Source organism: Geotrypetes seraphini, chromosome 6 (genome assembly GCF_902459505.1).
Source record: "Geotrypetes seraphini chromosome 6, aGeoSer1.1, whole genome shotgun sequence".
NCBI classification, from domain to species: Eukaryota; Metazoa; Chordata; class Amphibia; order Gymnophiona; family Dermophiidae; genus Geotrypetes; species Geotrypetes seraphini.
In genome coordinates this window covers 140,874,173-140,893,719 of record NC_047089.1, presented here as the reverse complement: position 1 = coordinate 140,893,719, position 19,547 = coordinate 140,874,173, and the positions used below count along the sequence as shown (strand labels likewise).

The following is a 19,547-nucleotide window of genomic DNA, read 5'->3' as shown; positions in this document are numbered from 1 at the left end:
GAATTCATAAGGAATTAAGAGCCTGTCAATGAACATGGGAGAGAAATGTCTATATTGGAGTCATACTGCAGGTCAGAATCAATAAGGACAGAAGGAGAGCGATGCTGAACGGTGTCGATCAGATGACAAGAGCGAAGGTTCTTCAGGATGTTTACGCTTCTCAGGACGTGGATGAGAAATATGCCTGGATTTGCAGGAACACTTACTAGATTGTCTTGAAGAAAAAGAATGATGCTTCAAAGAATTGGAATGGTGTCTGGAGGAATGATGCTTCAATGCAGGACTGGATGGACAAGATGACCGGTATCAAGATCCATGATGTTGCATCAATGGAGCATCAGTAGTACTGGAAGGCCTGGTGGTGTCATGCTCAGGCTGGGCTCGTACCGGAGGAGTTGGTATCAGGGTCAAGAGACGAAACATGTCCCTGTACTCCTCACGAAACAGAGCATCGAGCTTCTGTTAAAAAGTAAGCACTGGTACCTTTGGCTTAGTCGCTGGTACCAACAGTGCTGCGACTCATTCTAGAGAGGATGACAATGCACCCCTTGATTTTGAAATGAGTCACATAAAGGGTCTTCGCTTGGTTGGCATAACTGGACTCGATGCCTTAGTGACCTGCGACCACATCTGGGAAGCTGTTGGCTTTTTATCTGGCTTACCAGATGGAGCGATGACATGTGACACCAGAGTCGATATCAGTGCATCAGATGGCATTGGTGTCTTTGACGTCGATGCCTGCGATGCTGGATCCCCCTCAATGCTGACATTGAACAACTTTTCTTGTTGAAGAATGTGGCTTTTAATGGTGTGCTTTTGAAGAGTAGAACAACATGCACAGGACTGAATTCGATGCTCTGGACCAAGGCACTGTAAGCACCAGCTATAGGGATCTGTGATGGAAATGGCCCTTTGGCACCGCCACACTTTTTAAAACCTGTTAACGGGCGGGACATTGATGGAAACACTGCCTCAGCCAAATTGAACTCAATGGTTGAGGTGAGAAAGAGGCCCTGCCGGTCAAACCGTTGAAAGGCAATGAAAGGGAGAAAAAATTACTCCTGAGATTTTTATTTTTTTTTACAAAAAGAATTAAGGAAAAAAAGAATGTGCGAGCTGGAAGGCAAAGTCAAAAAATGAAGGAACGTTTGAAAATACAACTTCTTAGCTCTGCGGAAAACTAGGAACTTAAAGCCACGTTGGGCGGGAAGGCACTGACACATGTGTGGTGCGGTCAGTTGCAAACTTTCTAAAGTTCTTAAAGTGTCAATGCACTTTTGCAGCTGTCTGTACCGAGGCTGCATGGATGACGCCATCCACATGTGAGAATGCTGCCTGCTTGTCCTGGGATAACAACTGGGAATTCATTAATCCTCCTGGTTGTTTTTTTCCATTCTGTATTAATTTTATACACCTTTACTGTTTATTTTCAAATCGTAGCTCAGCATCCCAAGCAAGAACAATTTCCATGTGTATCACAGATGAAACTAATGGTCTAAATGTATTCCTTTACACTAGAACTGTAATAACTTTTCATTTCATTTCGTTACTGGCCAGACTTTACAGTAGATAACCTGCAAATAATGGGACGGTTGTATAGGCTGGAGTGAGCTTAGATGGCAACTTCAGCAGTTGGAACCTAGGACAATACCAAGTGGACTTTCGTCTATGGCCCGAAATATCAAAGAAGAGACAAGTTAACTTAATCATGTATTTTTGCAGACTGGATGGACTGTTCAGGTCTTTATCTACCATCATTTACTATGTTACTATTTCCAGTCTCTTACCTCATTCCAAAGGTATTCATATGATCTTATATAAGCAGTGTGATTAGCAGCAATTTACCTGAAAGTGGCATCTCTGTAGAAATGACAGACCACATTTTTACTCTCTTTTACTTCCTGGAAGAAATCTTTCTCACTTGGAATTTCTCTATATTCACCATGCCCTTTGGAAAGCCATTCCTGATGAAGAAACAATTAACATAAATGGTGATTCTTTTTCTTCATTTCTGGATTACCTTTTCTACACACTACTCAAAACAATTTACAAGATATAGCAAATACATTCAACATTAAATATGTCATAAATCATCTTAGACATAAAACCAATACTCGAACTATTCCCCAAAATATGAATTCTCCCTTTTAAAATCACTAACACTGCAATCTATTTCCATTAGATTGTTAAAAGGGAATATAAAATAGTAATTATAATCTATAAATCTGAGCATCCTATAAATTCTTTCACCTTCTTCTTCCAACTTATTCCCTAGATACACTTGTAATTATTGCAATATAAAATGTGTGCTGATAAACCATATTTATGCAAGTTGACAACTCTGTTTCTATTTTTAAAACATTCACTTTTTCTTTCTAGTGTATTGTAGTATATGTTTGAAGCACTTCATATGATAACTTTCAATTAATAGTCTGTCTCTGAGCAAGTACATATACTCATAATAATATTTGTTAGTGCATGTGAGTGTTCTAACTATAAGTAATATTTTAAATATTATGAAATCTAGAAATGTTGGATGTTTGAATGGGAGTCTTGCAGTCCCACAAAAAAACACTACCAGAAGAGCACATTAACCACTGATAGTGTGTCTTTTGTAATGGAAAGAGACACAAGAGAATAGCATCTTTTCTACTTTGGGCTTGTGCTTTTTAAGCTGTGAAAATCTTAATGAAAATGCCCATGTGGTTTAAAATACTTAGGAATTTGGATTGCAAAAACAGTGGAAGATACAATGAAAGTTAATGAAAAAAATTTATTACAGAAGGTGACAGAAATGTGTGAGCAATGGAATCCTTTACATTTATCTTGGTGGGGGAGAGTACAAACTGTTAAAATGATGATTTTACCTGTAGTTTGTTACCAAATGGGCATGATACCAATTTTTTTTCAGGGGTCTTTTTATAAAAAATTGGATAGGGTTCTAACAAAATTTATTTGGCTAGGTAAAATTCCTAGAATTGCTTTAGTGTCTTTGCAAAGACCAATTATGGAGGGTGGGGTAAATTTTCCAAATTTTTATAGGTACCATCAGGCCTATATTCTGCGTATGTATTGGATCCTCCCAGAGCCCATTGATAACATACCAGACTAGCTTTGGTTAGAATGGAGACTCATGTTTCCTTTACGTCTTAGTCATGTTATTAGTATTCAAATGCCAAGGTTATATAAAGAACATAGAATATTTGTTGATACCAGGAAAACTTTAAGGTATATAAGTAGTCTAACTCCTATTCCAATAAATAAATCAACAACTCAAACAATTTGGCTAAACCCCAAGATCAAGGTTGGCGGTTTTAAAATCATCTGGAAACATTGGATGATGGCTAGAATTCGTACTTTAGAGGATGTGATGAACAAAAGAAAACTGCTTGAGTTTTCACAATTGCAACATAAATTTGGTTTAAATAAATCGCAATATTTTAGGTGGTTGCAATTGAAGCAGGCCATTCAGGCGGGGTTCCCTGAATGGAGAAATCTTAATAATTATCATAGCCTAGAATTCTTATGTTTTCAGATGGATTCTATGGGTCACCAGGCCGCATTGTGGTACAAATTAATATCTGGATTTGTAAATAAAAATTAAAACATAGTCTTAGAGACATTTGGAGCATTAAGATTAAGCATCAGATTAATGCATCTCAATGGCCACGACTTTGGTCTTGGAGGTTAAGGTGTACAGTTTCAGCATCTATGAGACAAACATGTTTTTTTCTTTTCCATAGAGCTTTTTGGACCCCTATTCGTTTACAAAAAATTGATAGCTCTAAGTCTAATAGATGCTGGCACTGTCATCTTGAGCCGGGGACTTTAGATCATCTTTTATTTTATTGTCCATTTATATTATTATTTTGGAAATCAATTTAGCCTCAAATAAATAGGATGTTGGATAACCCCGTAGCCTTGACATATGATACGATTCTATTTGGCACAGCAATGAGCACAGAGTCAAATTTCTTCAAATAACAACAAACTTTTATTTATATTAACTGGAATTGCAGTTCAACAAATAACACACAATTGGAAAAACTATGACAGGTTAAATTATAACTTTTGGTGGAATCCAGTATGCCATATATATAAAATGGAGCGTACATTTGCAACACAAAGAGGATATATAGATAAGTTTAAGAAGATTTGGGGACCATTAACAGACTTTTGCAATGAATGATTCAATTTTCCCATAATAAGATATTGGATAAGAGGGGTGTGGGTGGGTTTATTTTATTCATATCATAATATAAACAATTCATCATTATATCTTGTCATATTGTATGCAATTTTCAAAGGAAGGGGAGGGGGTGGGTTTATAATTAGAGTAATAGTTGGTATACTTATTAAGTATGATATGCTTTTTCAATATTATAATACAGTATTATATAATAATATGTTGTATTTACAATGATCTATGAAGGATTATCAAGTGTGTACTCAATGAAATTGTATAAATTTATGTGATACACTTGTTGTTATATGAAAAATGAATAAAAAACTAAAATATAAACAAAAAAATAAATAAAATGCCCATGTGGCATCAGACCTCATCCTCCTCATGGGCAATTTACAGTTGTTTACCCACTCAAAATTTCTTTTTAAACATTGTCTTCCAGTTTCTGTGGGGCAAAGGGGTAAAGCCAGGGCAGAGAAAACACAGTTCAGCTGAAGTACATACTGGATTTTTATATTATTTTTTAAAACCAGAGAGTTCTTACCTCATACATTTTACACCTACAAGTATGTGGGAAAAGAGATCCTTGCAGTACTAGCCAGCTACCTGATTTTTAAAGAACCACCCCATAGGGAATTTTCCTTTAAAACAGTTTATAAGCCCACAGATACAAGATCCTGCGTCCTCTTCACACTATAAAAACTACCACGTAATTGTCAGGAAACACTCTGATGCCAAAATCTGCTTGTACTTATGGTTAACAAACTAGAATTACTTATTTACATAATAAAAAATATCAAATAAGATGTTTTACCACAGTAAAGTGTTACAGTCACTCAGAGATGAGCTGTTCCTGTGCTAGTTTCCTTTTTTTCTTTTTTTAATCTTTTAAATTTTCCAAACTGAAGAAAAAGTGCATATAGATAAACATACAGATATAAACAATTAACAGCATTTACAATTGCATAAATATAAAAAACCAAAATTCAGTGGAACCTTGGTTTACGAGCATAATTCGTTCCAGAACCATGCTCGTAAACCAAAATACTCGTATATCAAAGCGAGTTTCCCCATAGGAAACAATGTAAAACGCTCTTTGATGCGTTCCCATCTCCCCCAAGGCCAGCGGCGCTGCTCCCCCCCCCAAGTGAACCGGCACCCCCCGCACGAACAACTTGAACTTACCCCACCCACCCCTGTCTGGCACCGGCACGTAGCCCACAGGACGTGCCGGTGCCGCTAGAAGATCTTCCTGCCTCGAGCATGCATCTGCGCATGCTCAAGGCCTTCTAATTCTCCCTCTCGCCGAGATTCTCGGAGAACTCCGAGAAGACTGCACTGCTGACAGTGTGTTTGGGGGGGGTGACAAAGAAAGAGAGCAAGTGAGGGAGGAAGGGGAAAGGGAGGGAATAAGGAAGAGTTATCAAACCTCGGGGTGGGGGCATGAATGGAGGGTGCTGGAACTTGGTAGGGGGATGACGTCTTACTATAGGGCAGGTGGGGGGGGGGGAGATGGCCTGGAGACAAGAGAAAGATTAGATAAGGTAGTGGGGAAGAGTGGTAGAAGCTGAAGTCACAGTGGGAGAAAGAGAGAGAAATCCTGGGACAGGGGAGCTGGAGGAGCAGAGGGAAGAGAGAGAAATGAGGAGAGAAGAGTAGGAAAGATGCTAAATCCACACATGGAGAGAAAAAAAGAGAGATGCTTGCCCTGGGATGGGGGGTGTAGGAGGAGAAAGGGAACAGAGCGGGAAACCGCTGGACAGGAGAGGCAGAGCCATGGGGGAAGGATGGGGACACAGTGGATGGAAGGGGCAGAGAAAGAGGGCAGATGCATGGAAGAGAGAGAGAGGACAGACACTGGATGGAAAGAAGAGAGTGAAAAGGATGATTAAAGCAGAAATGACAAAAGGTAGAAAAAATGTTGCTTTATTGTAGCTGTATTGATAAATGTATATAAATAGAAAATGGAAATAAAGTAATATTTTTATTAGACTAACTTTAATACATTTTTTTACTAACCAAGTTAGGACAGGATACTGTAACAGCAGTGTACTGTTCTGACCTGAAGGAGGGTTTGACCTCTGAAAGCTAATTTAAAAATGGATTAGTCCAATAAAATGGTATTTTCTTATTTTCCATTTTTGTTTTATTTCTGTTTGTTAATTTATAACATTGTGATTGTTATTTGTCAGTTTTTTCACATTTACATCTGCTAACTTTGGCCCCCTTTTATCATGCCATGTTAGGGCTTTTTATCTCTGGCCACTGCAGTAAAAGCTCCGACGTTCATAGAATTCCTATGAGCGTCGAAGCTTTTATCGCAGTGGCTGGCGATAACAAACCCTAACGCAGCTTGATAAAAGGTGGCCTTTATATTTTACACAGTATTAAGGGACACGAGATACTGTTTCTGTGATGTTTCATTGTATGCAGAATCTGGCCTCTTGGCCATTTACTTTAACTTTTGTCTATATCAGTGTTCTTCAACCACCGGTCCACAGAAATTTCCTGCCGGTCCACAGGGCCAGCACGTGCATCAGGCCCAAACAGTGTCCTTCAACCGCCGGTCCACGGTGCGATCAATGCGGCATTACCTTCGAGCTAGCTCCCTCTTCCTAACTGATTCAGTGCACAAAGCCACGGGCAGTGGCTCCTACGGGCATCCTGCGCCTGAACTGGAAGCCTTTATTCTGACGTTGCAACGTCAGAGGGAAGGTTTCCAGATGAGGCATGGGACGAACAAAGTGCAATTAGTATTATTATGGGGCGGGGTCTGGGGTGGAGATTGGGTAGAGATGGGTGGGGTCTGGCCCATGACTTAGCCCCGTGTTCTTCAACCGCCGGTCCACGGACCGATGCCGGTCCACAGAACAATTATTTCATTTCTGCCGGTCCATAGGTGTAAAAAGGTTGAAAAACACTGGTCTATATATTTCTATTTTTAGTTTGTGATTACTTATTCCATACTGAATGAGGGTGTATCTGTGTTCTGTGTGTATGAAAAGGACATAATTTTCTGATAGCACTGACTATACAGACTCAATCTGCATTAATCTGGCTTATTTAGTTTTACAATAACAATTGATTCAATTTTAAACTTAAAAAGCGGTGTCATCGAAAGAGAAGCAAATTGAATCAAATTGAAATTTTTTTCCCTGAATTAGGCAGCTCTAGTATGTGGCACACATTCCTTTTCTCAACCTTTCACCTGTAGGCAGGAATGCAGATATTGAGTGCCACAAACATGCCAGGTTTTCAGGGTATCCCTAATGAATATGCATGAGATTGTACTACACTTCTTCCTCTGTATTCACAGTTTCAGCAATTGCGGTTTCGATTATTCGCAGTTTTTAGCTTGCTGGCTCCTCTCCCCCAAATTACATCGGCTTGTGTAGCGAAATCGCTGATTCCAAGCTTTTACAGAGAAAATCGCTGATTCCCAGCACTTTCTTCATTGTGTTTTGCCTCTCCTTCAGGAACAGGCCAGGTCTCCCACCATGTTATTCGCAGTTTCACTATATTCACAATGGTTTTTAATAGAAAACAGCGAATAATATATGAAAAAGTTATTCACGGTTATTTTGTATTCGCGGGTCTGTTAATCCCCTATCACAGCAAATATGGAGGGAGAAGTGTATATTTTATGCATATTCATTGTGGATATCCTGAAAGCCTGGCCTGTTTGCAGAACTGGAGGCCTGAACTTCTGCATCCCTGTGGAGCCTAATAGTCTTGCAGAGCTCTGCTAGGGTAACCAATAGCCTAATGTTCAAAACCTAACACTCAAGCTACTGCAAACCACCAAACAGCATTCCTACTCCCACTTCATACCGAACCACTGCCTTCACATTTTAGATCCCTTGAAGGACGCCTCAACTTTAGGAAAGCAATAAAAACATACCTGTTCACCTAACTCCCCTGCCCATGACTGATAGATTACAAAGAAATATATATTGATACAAGATCCTTGGTATGTGTCTTGTTGTATTGAAAAGGCTTACACTGTAATTATGACAAATTTAACCTGTAAACTAAGAATAACGTCTGTCACTGTTTTCTTCTCCACCATCTCCCTCAGGAGGGCATTCCAGGCATCTACCACCCTCTCTGAAAAAGAATTTCCTAATATTACTCCTAAGTCTACCATCCCACAACATCAATTTATGTGCTCTAGTTTTACCATTTTCCTTTTTCTGGAAAATATTTGGTTTTATATTAATACCTTTTAAGTATTTAAATGTCTGTATCATATCTCCCCTGTCCTCTAGTGTAGAGTATATATATTCAGGTCTTCCAGTCTCTCCTTATATGTCTTTTGGTAGTTGGATTTTCTGACAACTTTAAATAATATTGACCATCAGATAATTGTCACATAGCTTCCATTTCATAATCTGATCTGTTCTGTATAACCACAGCTCCTCCCTTATCTGTCCTACTAATAACTACTGAAATTTGAAGGATAGTGTACTAGCTGATCAGTTTTTTGGCCAGTGTTCCCTCTAAGCGGGCGGGTGTTGTGAGCAAACTTTTTTCACTGTGAGCTAAAAATATCGGGCGCCAGCAAGTTATGAGCCAAATAAATATGTTGCTTTCTACCACAGAACTTCCTTACGTGTGTATGGAATCTATCCCCTTTCAACTTTAGAGAGTGCCCTCTCGTTCTCCCTGCCTTAGCTACTAAGTCTATTCCCTTCAGTACCTTGAATGTTTCTATCATGTCCCCTCTCAATCTCCTCTGCTCAAGGGAGAAGAGGCCCAGTTTCTCTAATCTTTCGCTGTACGGCAACTCCTCCAGCCCCTTAACCATACGTGACAAAAAATCAATTCATGTAGCAAATGCTACATTTATCTTTTGGCATGGCCCATCATGTAGCAAATGCTATAACTGATGGGCCATGCCAAAAGATAAATATATATATACTAAAAAATAAAAAATAAAAATAAATATATACTAGGAGTAAAGGGGCATGCAATAAAGCTTTTAAGTAGTAGATTTAAAACAAACCTGGGAAAATATTTTTCATTCAACATGTAATTAAAAAAAGATTTGGATAATTTCCTTAAAAAATCTGCATGACATTATTAAGATGGACTTAGGAAAGCCCACTGCTTATTCCTAGAATAAACAGCATAAAATCTGTTTTACTCTTTTGCACTGTTGTGCTTTCAGCAAAATGTTTTAAACACAAAAACAGAAAATCACATGCACAGGCATTAGGTCACCCAGGCATCTAGAATTAGCAATCTTGCACAGCCAGCCTATGATTGACAGGAGCTGCCAAATCACATTGAAAAGGATGATAAGGAAGGCAGATAAGAGATGGTGGAAGGAAGACAAAACGAAAAGGCAAGAACAAAACTGAAGTAGAAATGAGCCAAACATACAGTATAGCATACAAAAAATGTATGTTTTCCTTTGGCTTCCAAAAACTGATTGGCATCCAAGTTCCCTAAAGTTTCACACAGTCATCTTCTAATAATGTCACCATATACAGTTGGCTTGCCAGAAATATGTTTAGGATGCCACTGCAACTCTACCAACAGCATATTAACTTAACAGTGTAGCTTCAAAATAACTGCATCTCTATCCTTCCCTCCCCCCTGTGGTTTTTAGCATATCTCTCTTCTCATTTCCTCCACTCAGATCTGATCATTCTCTGCTCTCTCTTCCCTTTTCTTCTCTGGTCTTCCTTCTCTATTTTCTGCCTCCATCTAAATTAAATTCTTTCTTACTATTTAGTCCCGTTTCCCTCTTTTCACTGTGTCTACACACAGCTTGTCACCCCTTTCCCTCACCCCTCCATTATCTTACTATTTTCTTCCCCCTTTATTTATCTCCTCCTTCCATCCAGTATGTGTTCTTTCCCCACTTCCATTCAGCATCTGCTCTCCCTTCTCAACTGACATCCATCTGCCTTCTGCTCTCTCTCCCTTCTTCTCACTTCCATCATCTGTCCCCTTCTCTCTCTCATCTCCTCCATTCCATCATCTGCCCCTTCTCTCTCCCCCCTCCAACTTCCATCATCTGCCCCCCTTCCCCTCACCTTTGCGGGTCACTTTCTTTCCCTGAGGGTGGCTCATGTCAGAGGGGAAGCTTTGGCCGAGCAGAACCGCTTGCAAGGAACAGTGGAACTTACTTGATTGATGTCGATGCTGGGGCCCATTGCCGTTTGAAGAAGAAAAAAAAAAAAGGTGGAAAAAAGGGACCTGCAAAGGCGAGAGGAAAGGAAACCTCCAGGACAGCTGCTCTTTGCCCTCCTTCAGTGGCCCAAGAGTTCAGACCAGCAGCGGCAGCTCTGTATGCTTTTAACTTCGGCACAGAGCTGCCCCTAATCAATAGTTTAGCGCGGTTTCATGAGGCAGCCTCGGGGCCTTTGATAGCCGGCCCGCTTCGATGATGCGATGTGGGCCGGCCTAGCAAAGGCCCCGAGGCTGCCTTATGAAACCGCGCTAAACTATTGATTAGGGGCAGCTCTGTGCCGAAGTTAAAAGCATACACAGCTGCCGCTGCTGGTCTGGAGGTGCGGAGACAAGGCAGGAGGCAAACGCGGTGGAAGGCAGGAGTCCCGGCGAAGGCAGGAGTCCCGGCACAGCGACTACAACAGGAAGTTGCAAGTCAGCTGACGCCGGCCTTTCGTTGCGGCGGGGACCGAATCCTTCGCGGACCGGCAAGATTTTGTTTGCGGACCGGCGGTTGAAGAACTGTGCTCTACACTGTGTGCGCTGTGACGAGAAACTTGTGCGCTGCGAGGTAATATTTTGTGCGCCAGCGCACCCCAGCGCAGCTTAGCGGGAACACTGTAAAATTTCTTCTGTAGATGAGTTTCGGGTTCAGTCAGGATTGTTATATGATCGGTGATTCATCTAGCGAGATTATCCTCAATCAGTCATTTTTTTTCAAGATGGCATCCGTATAGGATGTGGGTTTCAATGACCCCTTAGTGTTTTTTCAACTCTCAAAATCTTCTTGCAATACCCCATATTTGCAAAATTTTCTATGATCATACCTGCAAATCTATCTTCTCCATTATGACACAGACACTATGGAATGCAATGCCCAATGAACTCAGACTTGAAACTTCCTTACCAGTATTCAAATCTAAATTAAAAACTTTCCTATTTTGAGATGCTTTCTATGTAGGTTAACCATACCCTTCTGACAAAGAGATTCCCTCACCTACTGTTCTTTTCCTACCTGATACCCTTTTCCAAAGCTAATTTTATTGTAACTTTGCCTCCCTCCCCAATCCTCCCTCTTGGACTTCTGTCAGTCTTGTTTGTCTATCTGTTTTTCCTCCTCAATGTTTTAGATAATATTTTATTCTTTTTTTTTCTATTAACCTATTGCAAACCATCTAGATACTTGGGATAGACAGTATGAAAAACCCAACAACTTGGAAACTTGGAAATAAATTTGCTTTATCGGATAGTTTTCCTTGGTTTAATTTAATTTAATTTTATGTTATATTAACCAATAATATTGAAGTTACAGAATTCCGATCGTTAAATTGTGTAACGATTGAAAGGCCATATTTATACTGAGGCCCTTCCTACCTGTTTCGCGGGGAGTGCTGCGCTGCTTGTCTCCTCTTTAAGAGCAGATGCTTGTGACTGTGTTGAAGCTCAGGCTCTGCTTCATGCCGATCCTGCTTTGTGCTAGCTGTCTCTTCCTTCTGCTGGGTCTCAAGAGGCTGCTGCTTGTGGCAGGCCCTGTTTACGATGGACAATGCAGCATTGTCAGATCATTGTGGCTAGTAGCTCCGACACTGAGACTGGAGGTGATGAAGCAGAGCGCAGCTGTCCTGATGGCATTAGTGGGGCCTTTTACAACTTGGAGCTCCTTTTCCTAAGCTGCGCTAGCGGTTTTAGCGTGCGTTTAGCGTGCGCTGCATTGCCGTGTAAGCTAGACGCTAACACCAGCATTAAACTGGCGTTAGCTCTTGGCATGTAGCGCGGGGTTAGCACACACGGCAATGTAGCGTGTGCTAAAAACGCTAGTGCACCTTAGTAAAAGGAGCCCTTGGTGTTTGCCTGTTTCCATCTCACAGCCTGCATGTTGTCCCATGATAGAAGGATTTATTCCTTGCTATGAGCAAATCGGAGGAGCTGCAAAATGTGGAGTAATCTGAGATGGAAGAAATGTTTCTTGCGGACAGTGACTTGAACTGAAATATAATGCAGCATTATTTTTTTTATTTGAGTTTGTTTTAGTAGGGCTTGTTTTTTAAAATTCGTTAAGTTAGCTTTTATTTTTGGGGCACATGATATATTCTATATTTATAGCTAGATTGTGAGGGATTTATAGCTATATTTATAGCTAGATAGCTATATTTATAGATAGATAGCTGTGATTTGAGAGCTAGATTGTGATTTGAGAGAGGTGCTGTATGTATAGGCACAGGAAGAATGTAAAAGGGTATAATTACCTGGGAGGGTGTATTGTAACACCATTACAATAGCTCATGTAAATTGTTCTGTATTGTTACACCACTACAGAATCTCATGCTTTGTGACACCATTGTAAAAGTTCATGTAAACCACTCAGATTTGACTGTTTCCAGTCAATAGCGGAATATAAGCTTTGAATAAACATATTATGGATATTGGTATTAGATCCCTAGTATGTATCGAGTTAGGATAAAAACTTTTACCAGAAAAAAACTTGTTCTGTAACTATGGCAAACTTTAACCTGTTAATTGTATATTGTGCATGTTGACCTCTAAACCATCCTGGGCTCTTTGGGGAGGACGGGATAGAAAAGGAATTAAATAAAAATGAATAAATATTGCCTGGGGAAGGGGCCCTGCCCTGCATGATACTTTCTCCCTCCCCATCTGTGACTTAAGACCCACTATGCTGATAACCCAGGCTTCAGGGATGTCAACATGTATGGTTCTAGGTCCTATGATAGTAACATGAAAACCTAATAGGTCATCCTTGCAAAAATTTTAAACTGACCTAAAAGCCTTCTTATTTAGAGATGCTTTTACTGTAATTAAGCCTTCTTCCTTCCAATTTTGGGAGCCTGGACACTCTCTGCAAACAATCCCTACTTCCTTTTTTTTTCTCTTCTCCCTTTTTTCTTTAAGCTATCTTCAACCCCCTTCCCCCCTCTATATTTAACTTTCTCCCCCATTTTCTTATATTGTAAACTACTTAGATGCTATAACAATAAGTGGTATATCAAGCTATTAATAAACATGAAACTTGAAACAGTGTCTGTGTTACACTGCTCCTATGTCAACCATGTTTCTGCTACCTGACATATCTTCCCATACTGATGTAAAAGCTACCAAGTTATTTGATTTACTATTCAGTTTGTTTCTTTGGGTAACTCTCATGGCTCAAGAATGGCAACGTGGATTTCGTTTTTCAACAGACCAACGGGCTGAATTGTTACAAGCTCCAGTCCTTTCACAGACAGGAAATGATGAAGCCTGTATGGACTGTGACCATGGGATCTGTGTATTGGGGGGGCCTATGTATTGGTCAATCTATGTATTGGCAGGGCCTGCATTTAATCTGGAATTTATGAATTGGAGGAGCCTGCATATACTCTAGAAAAGGGGAGCCCACACTTTCTTGGCTTGCAATGAAAGATTAGGTTTCTTACCTCTGCTAATCTTCCTTCTTGTATATCTCCTCTGGAGCCTGAACTATTGGGGTAGTGCATCCATTCCAGCCTTGGCTGCAGAACTTAAAAATAAAACCAACCCCCCTCTACAAGGTCACCTATGCGGCCATTCCCCTTGAAGTTCAGTAGGTAGAAAAGCCAGGAGTATCTAATACAAACAGGAAACACAAGAAAAAGAGAGGGGGGTGCGGGGACTCCCCGAAACAAATCAATGCTGCTCATGACAACCAAATGCATAATCAACAACCGCCAATAAAAGGCTAAGTTAGGATAATAAGAAATTGAAACATTTCACACCTGCAAAACTGAGGTACAGATCATTAAAGAAGACCCAGCCTAAAGAGCAGAAGGGGCCCTAAAACCCCTTAAGCTTAAATAAAAGGACACTCGGGGAAATGTTAGCGAGGCTGGTCAAAGAGAGAAAGCCAACTTACCAGTTACTGGCAGGCAACCAGCGAATTGGACAAAACAGATGGGCGGGAGTTCAGGCTCCAGAGGAGATATACAAGAAGGAAGATTAGCAGAGGTAAGAAATCTAATCTTTCATTCTTGTACAATCTCTCTGGAGCCTGAACTATCGGGACATATCAAAGCAGTCCCAAATCTCAGGGGGAGCCCAATGAGCCCGCCACCAGAACAAAAGGGCCAAAGGCCGCAACACCTATAGCTGCCACATCAAGCCAGGAAAAGATATAAAGGGAAACCCACGTGGCCACTCAACAAATCTCAGGTGAGACCACATGAGAGTCAGCCCATGAGGAAGCCCTTCCTCCAGGAGAGTGAGCCCTCATGACAAGGGGAGGCTGCTTCCCCGCCGCCACATGGGCCGCGGAAATGCCCGCATGCAACCAACATGAGAAGGTAGCTTCAGAAGCAGGCCGACTCTAGCGTGCGGGGCCCGCCAGGACAAACAGATGGTCCGACAGACAGAAGTTGTTAGTAGCCTCAAGGCATCTCAAAAGGAGACGCTGCACCTCCAGAGACCGCAAAACACGGGTCTTAGACTTGGAACCCAACAGAACAAAAGTGGGTAGCCGAACTACCTGGGTGACGTAGACTGCTGACCCCACGTGCAGAAGGAAAGAAGACACAGTCCTCAAAACAACCACAGACTCTGTAATGCGGAGAAAAGGATTCCTGCATGACATAGCCTGAAGCTCCGACAGACCCTGAGCAGAAGCGACCGTAACAAGGAAATCAGTCTTGACGGCAACAACTCTCAGAGAAATCCCAGCCAGCGGTTCATAGATCAGATGAGCCAGTGAGTGGAGAATCAGACTCAGATCCCTTGGAGAACCTGGCAGTCTCAAGGGAGGCTGCAGCTCCAACCCCCCTCCCCCCCGTAAGAAGCCTACAACATCTTGGGGAGACACTAGAGAACCTCCGAGAGAAGAGGGACCCAAACATGACAGTCCCATAATGGGGACCTGGAAGAAAAACCGCCAGACCTTTCCTGTAGCCAGCCCACAGGAGGCCAGAACAGGCATCATCGATGGGGTCAAAGGATCCATGTGAACTGCTGCACACCAGGCCAAAAAGTACCTCTAGGTCTTCGTGGAGGCTGAACCCATTGAATTCCTGTTGCCATCAAGCCAAGTCAAAGGATAAGGAAACCATCTATGGACTCCCAGACTTCTAACAGCACTTCCGCCAAAACTGCATTGCAGCAAGGAGGCAGACAGCGGAGGCTTAGAACTTCGAACTGTACATTCTGTCGGAACCGCATGGTCTGAAACCAGGTTCTGTGTTCACAGTAGCCCAAAAATAAAGACGGGCAGGCGGCTAGTCTTGAAGGTCTCGGAACCCATTGGTCTGGGACCTGGGTATCACCCAGATCCGCTAAGTAAGCCACCTCTGCTGATTCCGACGAAGAAACAGGCGACAGCAACGGCACAGACACCGAAGCAGAAGCAAGGACAGGGATGAGCCACCTGCTTTCTGGTACCCCAGTAAAGGAACAAATCATCATGCTGGCATCCAAAAGTGGAACAGACTGTTGTACTGGAGTCTGAGTGGGAGAAACAGGCAAAGTCCCTTTTTACTCCTGGGTTGGGTTTGTTTGTTTTTTTTACAGTCAGATACCTCAAAGCCCCATAATCTGGTGAAAAACAGGCACCGGCGGCCGGAACTTCTCTGTGCATCTCAGATCTCACAGGATTAGCAGACTGAGGAGACTTTTTCCCAAAATTGTGCTTGCATTTTGCAAAAACGCCATCCGCACCCAGTTTAGGCGCCCCGGATGCAGGAATCACGACTCCGGTGGAATTAAAGGGCATTAGGGCCTCTCAGGAGGAGGGGAACGTGGGATCTGCTCACGTCTCACCCGTCCTCGTGGCCCGCGGCGCACGGGATAAACGGCCGGGAATCCAGCTGCCATCCGCCGCATCTAAGGCATGAATCCATGCCATCCTATCCTGAGGTGGCCATCTGTGAGCAAAAACGAAACTTCTAAGACCAAAAAATATACTTTTAAAAACGTTTAAGAAAATCCAAGATGGCCACCACGGGTGCCAATTTTGACAGAAAAACGGCCGTTAAAAATGCAGGAAAATGCTAAAAATGGCGATTTTTAGCATTTTACAGGTGGGGGGACCAGGGCATGCAGGGAAACCCCCCCCCAAAAACTCTGATTTGAGGACCCCCCAAAATCGGCAAAGTCTGTGACTCAGACACCACAGATATATGCTGCAATGCATTTCAATGGCAGCCAGCAATACACAGTACAGGCATAGGGAGATAATTACCTCAGGAGCTGATTAAACTGGATATTTCAGATCTTCTGGCCACCTCAACTTCCCTGTCACCTCAGATCACGACCACCAGGACCCCTCAGGGAAATCAGGGAAGACACGCGGTGCGGTTCCGATCCCGATGTACCTTCTCAGAACCGCAGCAGCCTGCGCTCTACCCCTTTGCAGACGAACCAGGGGAGAGATGGCTCCCAAACCTGGAGATCCAATTCAATCTGTAGGCTGTCCAGAGGGCTTACTGCAGCTTCAGGCTTACAGAGCACCCTCCAGAAGCAGACAAACTTTAAAATGTCTGCGATCTCCCGCTGAAGGATCACTCGCACAGAGTTGATCCGCAGCACAAGGGCAAACCTGCAGTACCGAAGAAAATAAAGACTAGGAATTGAGAAATAAAATCACGAGCAGAAGAAAATTAGAAGTTCTCAGCAAGATTGCAGAATCAAACTGAACTTCAAGGGGAGTGGCCGCACAGGTGACCTCACAGAGGGCGTTGGTGTTATTTTTAAGTTCTGCAGCCAAGGCTGGAATGGAAGCATTACCCCGATAGTTCAGGCTCCAGAGGGATTGTAGAAGAAGCTACTTTTAAAATGACCAAGTCAAAATGATTTACTAACAATAAAATTTTAAAAAACACAAAGCACACTGTACACAGAGAAATGTTACTTATCATTTATATTTGGGGATTTTTATCAAAGAGGTCAAGGCAGATGACTTTAAAATATGTAATGTCATCTCAATAACATCTATACAAAAATAAACAAATATATCCCCTTCCATTTTACTAAACCGCGATAGCGGTTTTTAGCACAGGGAGCTGCGCTGAATGCTCTGTGCTGCTCCCGACGCTCATAGGCTCCCTGCACTAAAAACTGCTATCGCGGTTTAGTAAAAGGGGGCCATAGTGCAAAATATAGACAGCAGATATAAACTTGGACACATTTTGATCACTAAATTTAAAATAAAATCATTTTTTCCTACCTTTGCTGTCTGGTGATTTCATGAGTCTCTGGTTGCGCTTCCTTCTTCTGACTGCAAATCCAATATTTCTCTCTTTCTACCTCCTGTATGCTTCCTCTCCTCCAGACCTCATTCCATTCCCCAACTAACATGTCTCTCTGTCCCTCCATGAGTCCAACTTTTTCTTCCTCTCTCTCTGCCCTCTCTCCTTGCCCCTCCCCTTTCTTTCTTTCTCTCTCCCTGACCCCTCCACTTTCTTTCTTTTTTATTTTAACAAGTTTTATTTAATTTTCACAATGGCAAACAGCACAAAACGATATAACCAATACACCAGATAGTCAAATCCCCCATCCCAAAACATAAACAGTTATACTGGTACTCTTCAGTATAAGGCAATACTATCCAACCCCAAATTTCCCCCTCCCTCTCTTTCTCTTTCCCTGCCTCCTCCCCTTTCTTTCTTTCAAGTTTTATTGAATTTTCACAATGGCAAATACAACACAAAACAATACAACCAATACACCAGCTAGCCAAATCCCCACCCCAAAACATAAACAGTCATACTGGTACTCTTCTATATAAGGCAATACTATTCAACCCAAAATTTCCCCCTCCCTCTCTTTCTTTCTTTCTCCCTGCCCCACTTTCTTTATTTTTTTGTCTTTCTTTTGCTCTCCCTGCCCCCTTTCCTTCTGTCTATCTTTCTCTCTCTCAAGCCACCGCCAACAAATTCTCCCTGCTTCCCCGACGCCAGGCCAGGCACGTACAAGCACTGGGCCCACAAGCCTCCCCCTCCCCCCCCAAAGTCAATTCTGATGTCAGAGAGGAAATGGAACTACGCACCTGGCCTGGAGATGGGGAAGCAGGGCGAATAGAATGCAAAGGCTATGCAAGTCTATCGCAGAGCCCGGGATGGTCTCCGTGATCGACTCGCATTGCCTTTGTGATCTACTGGTCAATCGTGATCAACCTTTTGGGCACCCCCTGCTCTAGAATCTATGTATTGGAGGGGTCTGCATGTACTCTGGAATCTATGTCTGGGTAGGGTGGCTGAATGTAAACCGTCTATTGCGGGTGCCTGAATGGACTGTTACTATGGAATCTACAGTATGTATTGGAGGGCCCTGCATGTAGTCTGGAATCTATGTATTGGAGGGGTCTGCATGGACTCTGGAATCTATGTGTAGGGGGGTCCTGAATGACTGTGGAATCTGTATATTGGGGGGGGGGAGCTGAATGTTTATGTTTATTGTTCACTTAATATCCCGCTAGTGCAACAGGTCAGAGTGGCTTACAAAATTAAAATCTCATAGAAAAGAATGCCAATACAAAAAAGCAAAAGTAACACAAACAAAATAAACAATCATACATTTGCAAAAACAATAAAATAATTAAAATAAACATAAAAGTAAATTTACTAGTACCTGCTATTCTGTTCAGTCTACCCCATGGAAACATTAAAAGCTTTCCTGAAAAAATGCATTTTCAAGAGTGATTTAAACTTTAGAAAAGATTGTTCAGCTTGAAAAAAAGGTGGAAGATTATTCCAAAAGAAAAGAGAAATAAAAAAATAGGCTGATGATCATGTGGATTCATAATAAGCCAGTATTGGGGCTGGAGATCAAATCTATTAGAATTGAGGGACCATAATAAATGAGAGGGATTATATGGTACTGTAATAGATGCTAAATAAGGAGGTTGTGAGAAATGAAGAGCTTTAAAGGTTAAGCATAAAATTTTAAATTGACATCTGAACTGAACTTTTTGGAGAGGGTGGTCCAAAATGGCGATGGTAAGGTGACAGCGTCTCCGATCAAGCATAGCGGAGGATTTCAAAGTCTTACCTTCTACTTTGATATGCCTCATTCTAAGCATAAAGGAAGTGTTTGAGCCGATCCTTTTGTGGCTCGAACCTCTTCCTCTGCTCAACGCTCTATTCGGGAGTTCTCCATTGCCTTTGGGTCCCACGTAATTCTCAGAGGAGTGCCTGCTGCTTCCTCGGTGGGAGAAGAATCTGAG

General features: G+C 42.0%; 1 protein-coding gene across 1 annotated transcript in view; it reads right to left on the bottom strand.

Annotated features, from left to right (window-relative positions):
• The window catches only part of LOC117362912 (thioredoxin domain-containing protein 9-like), a 44,080-nt gene that overhangs the window by 12,138 nt on the left and 12,395 nt on the right, over positions 1-19,547 (bottom strand). The window contains 2 exon segments of the mRNA XM_033950003.1: positions 1,846-1,967; positions 10,102-10,170. Coding sequence (XP_033805894.1) covers positions 1,846-1,967; positions 10,102-10,170 — 191 coding nt within the window.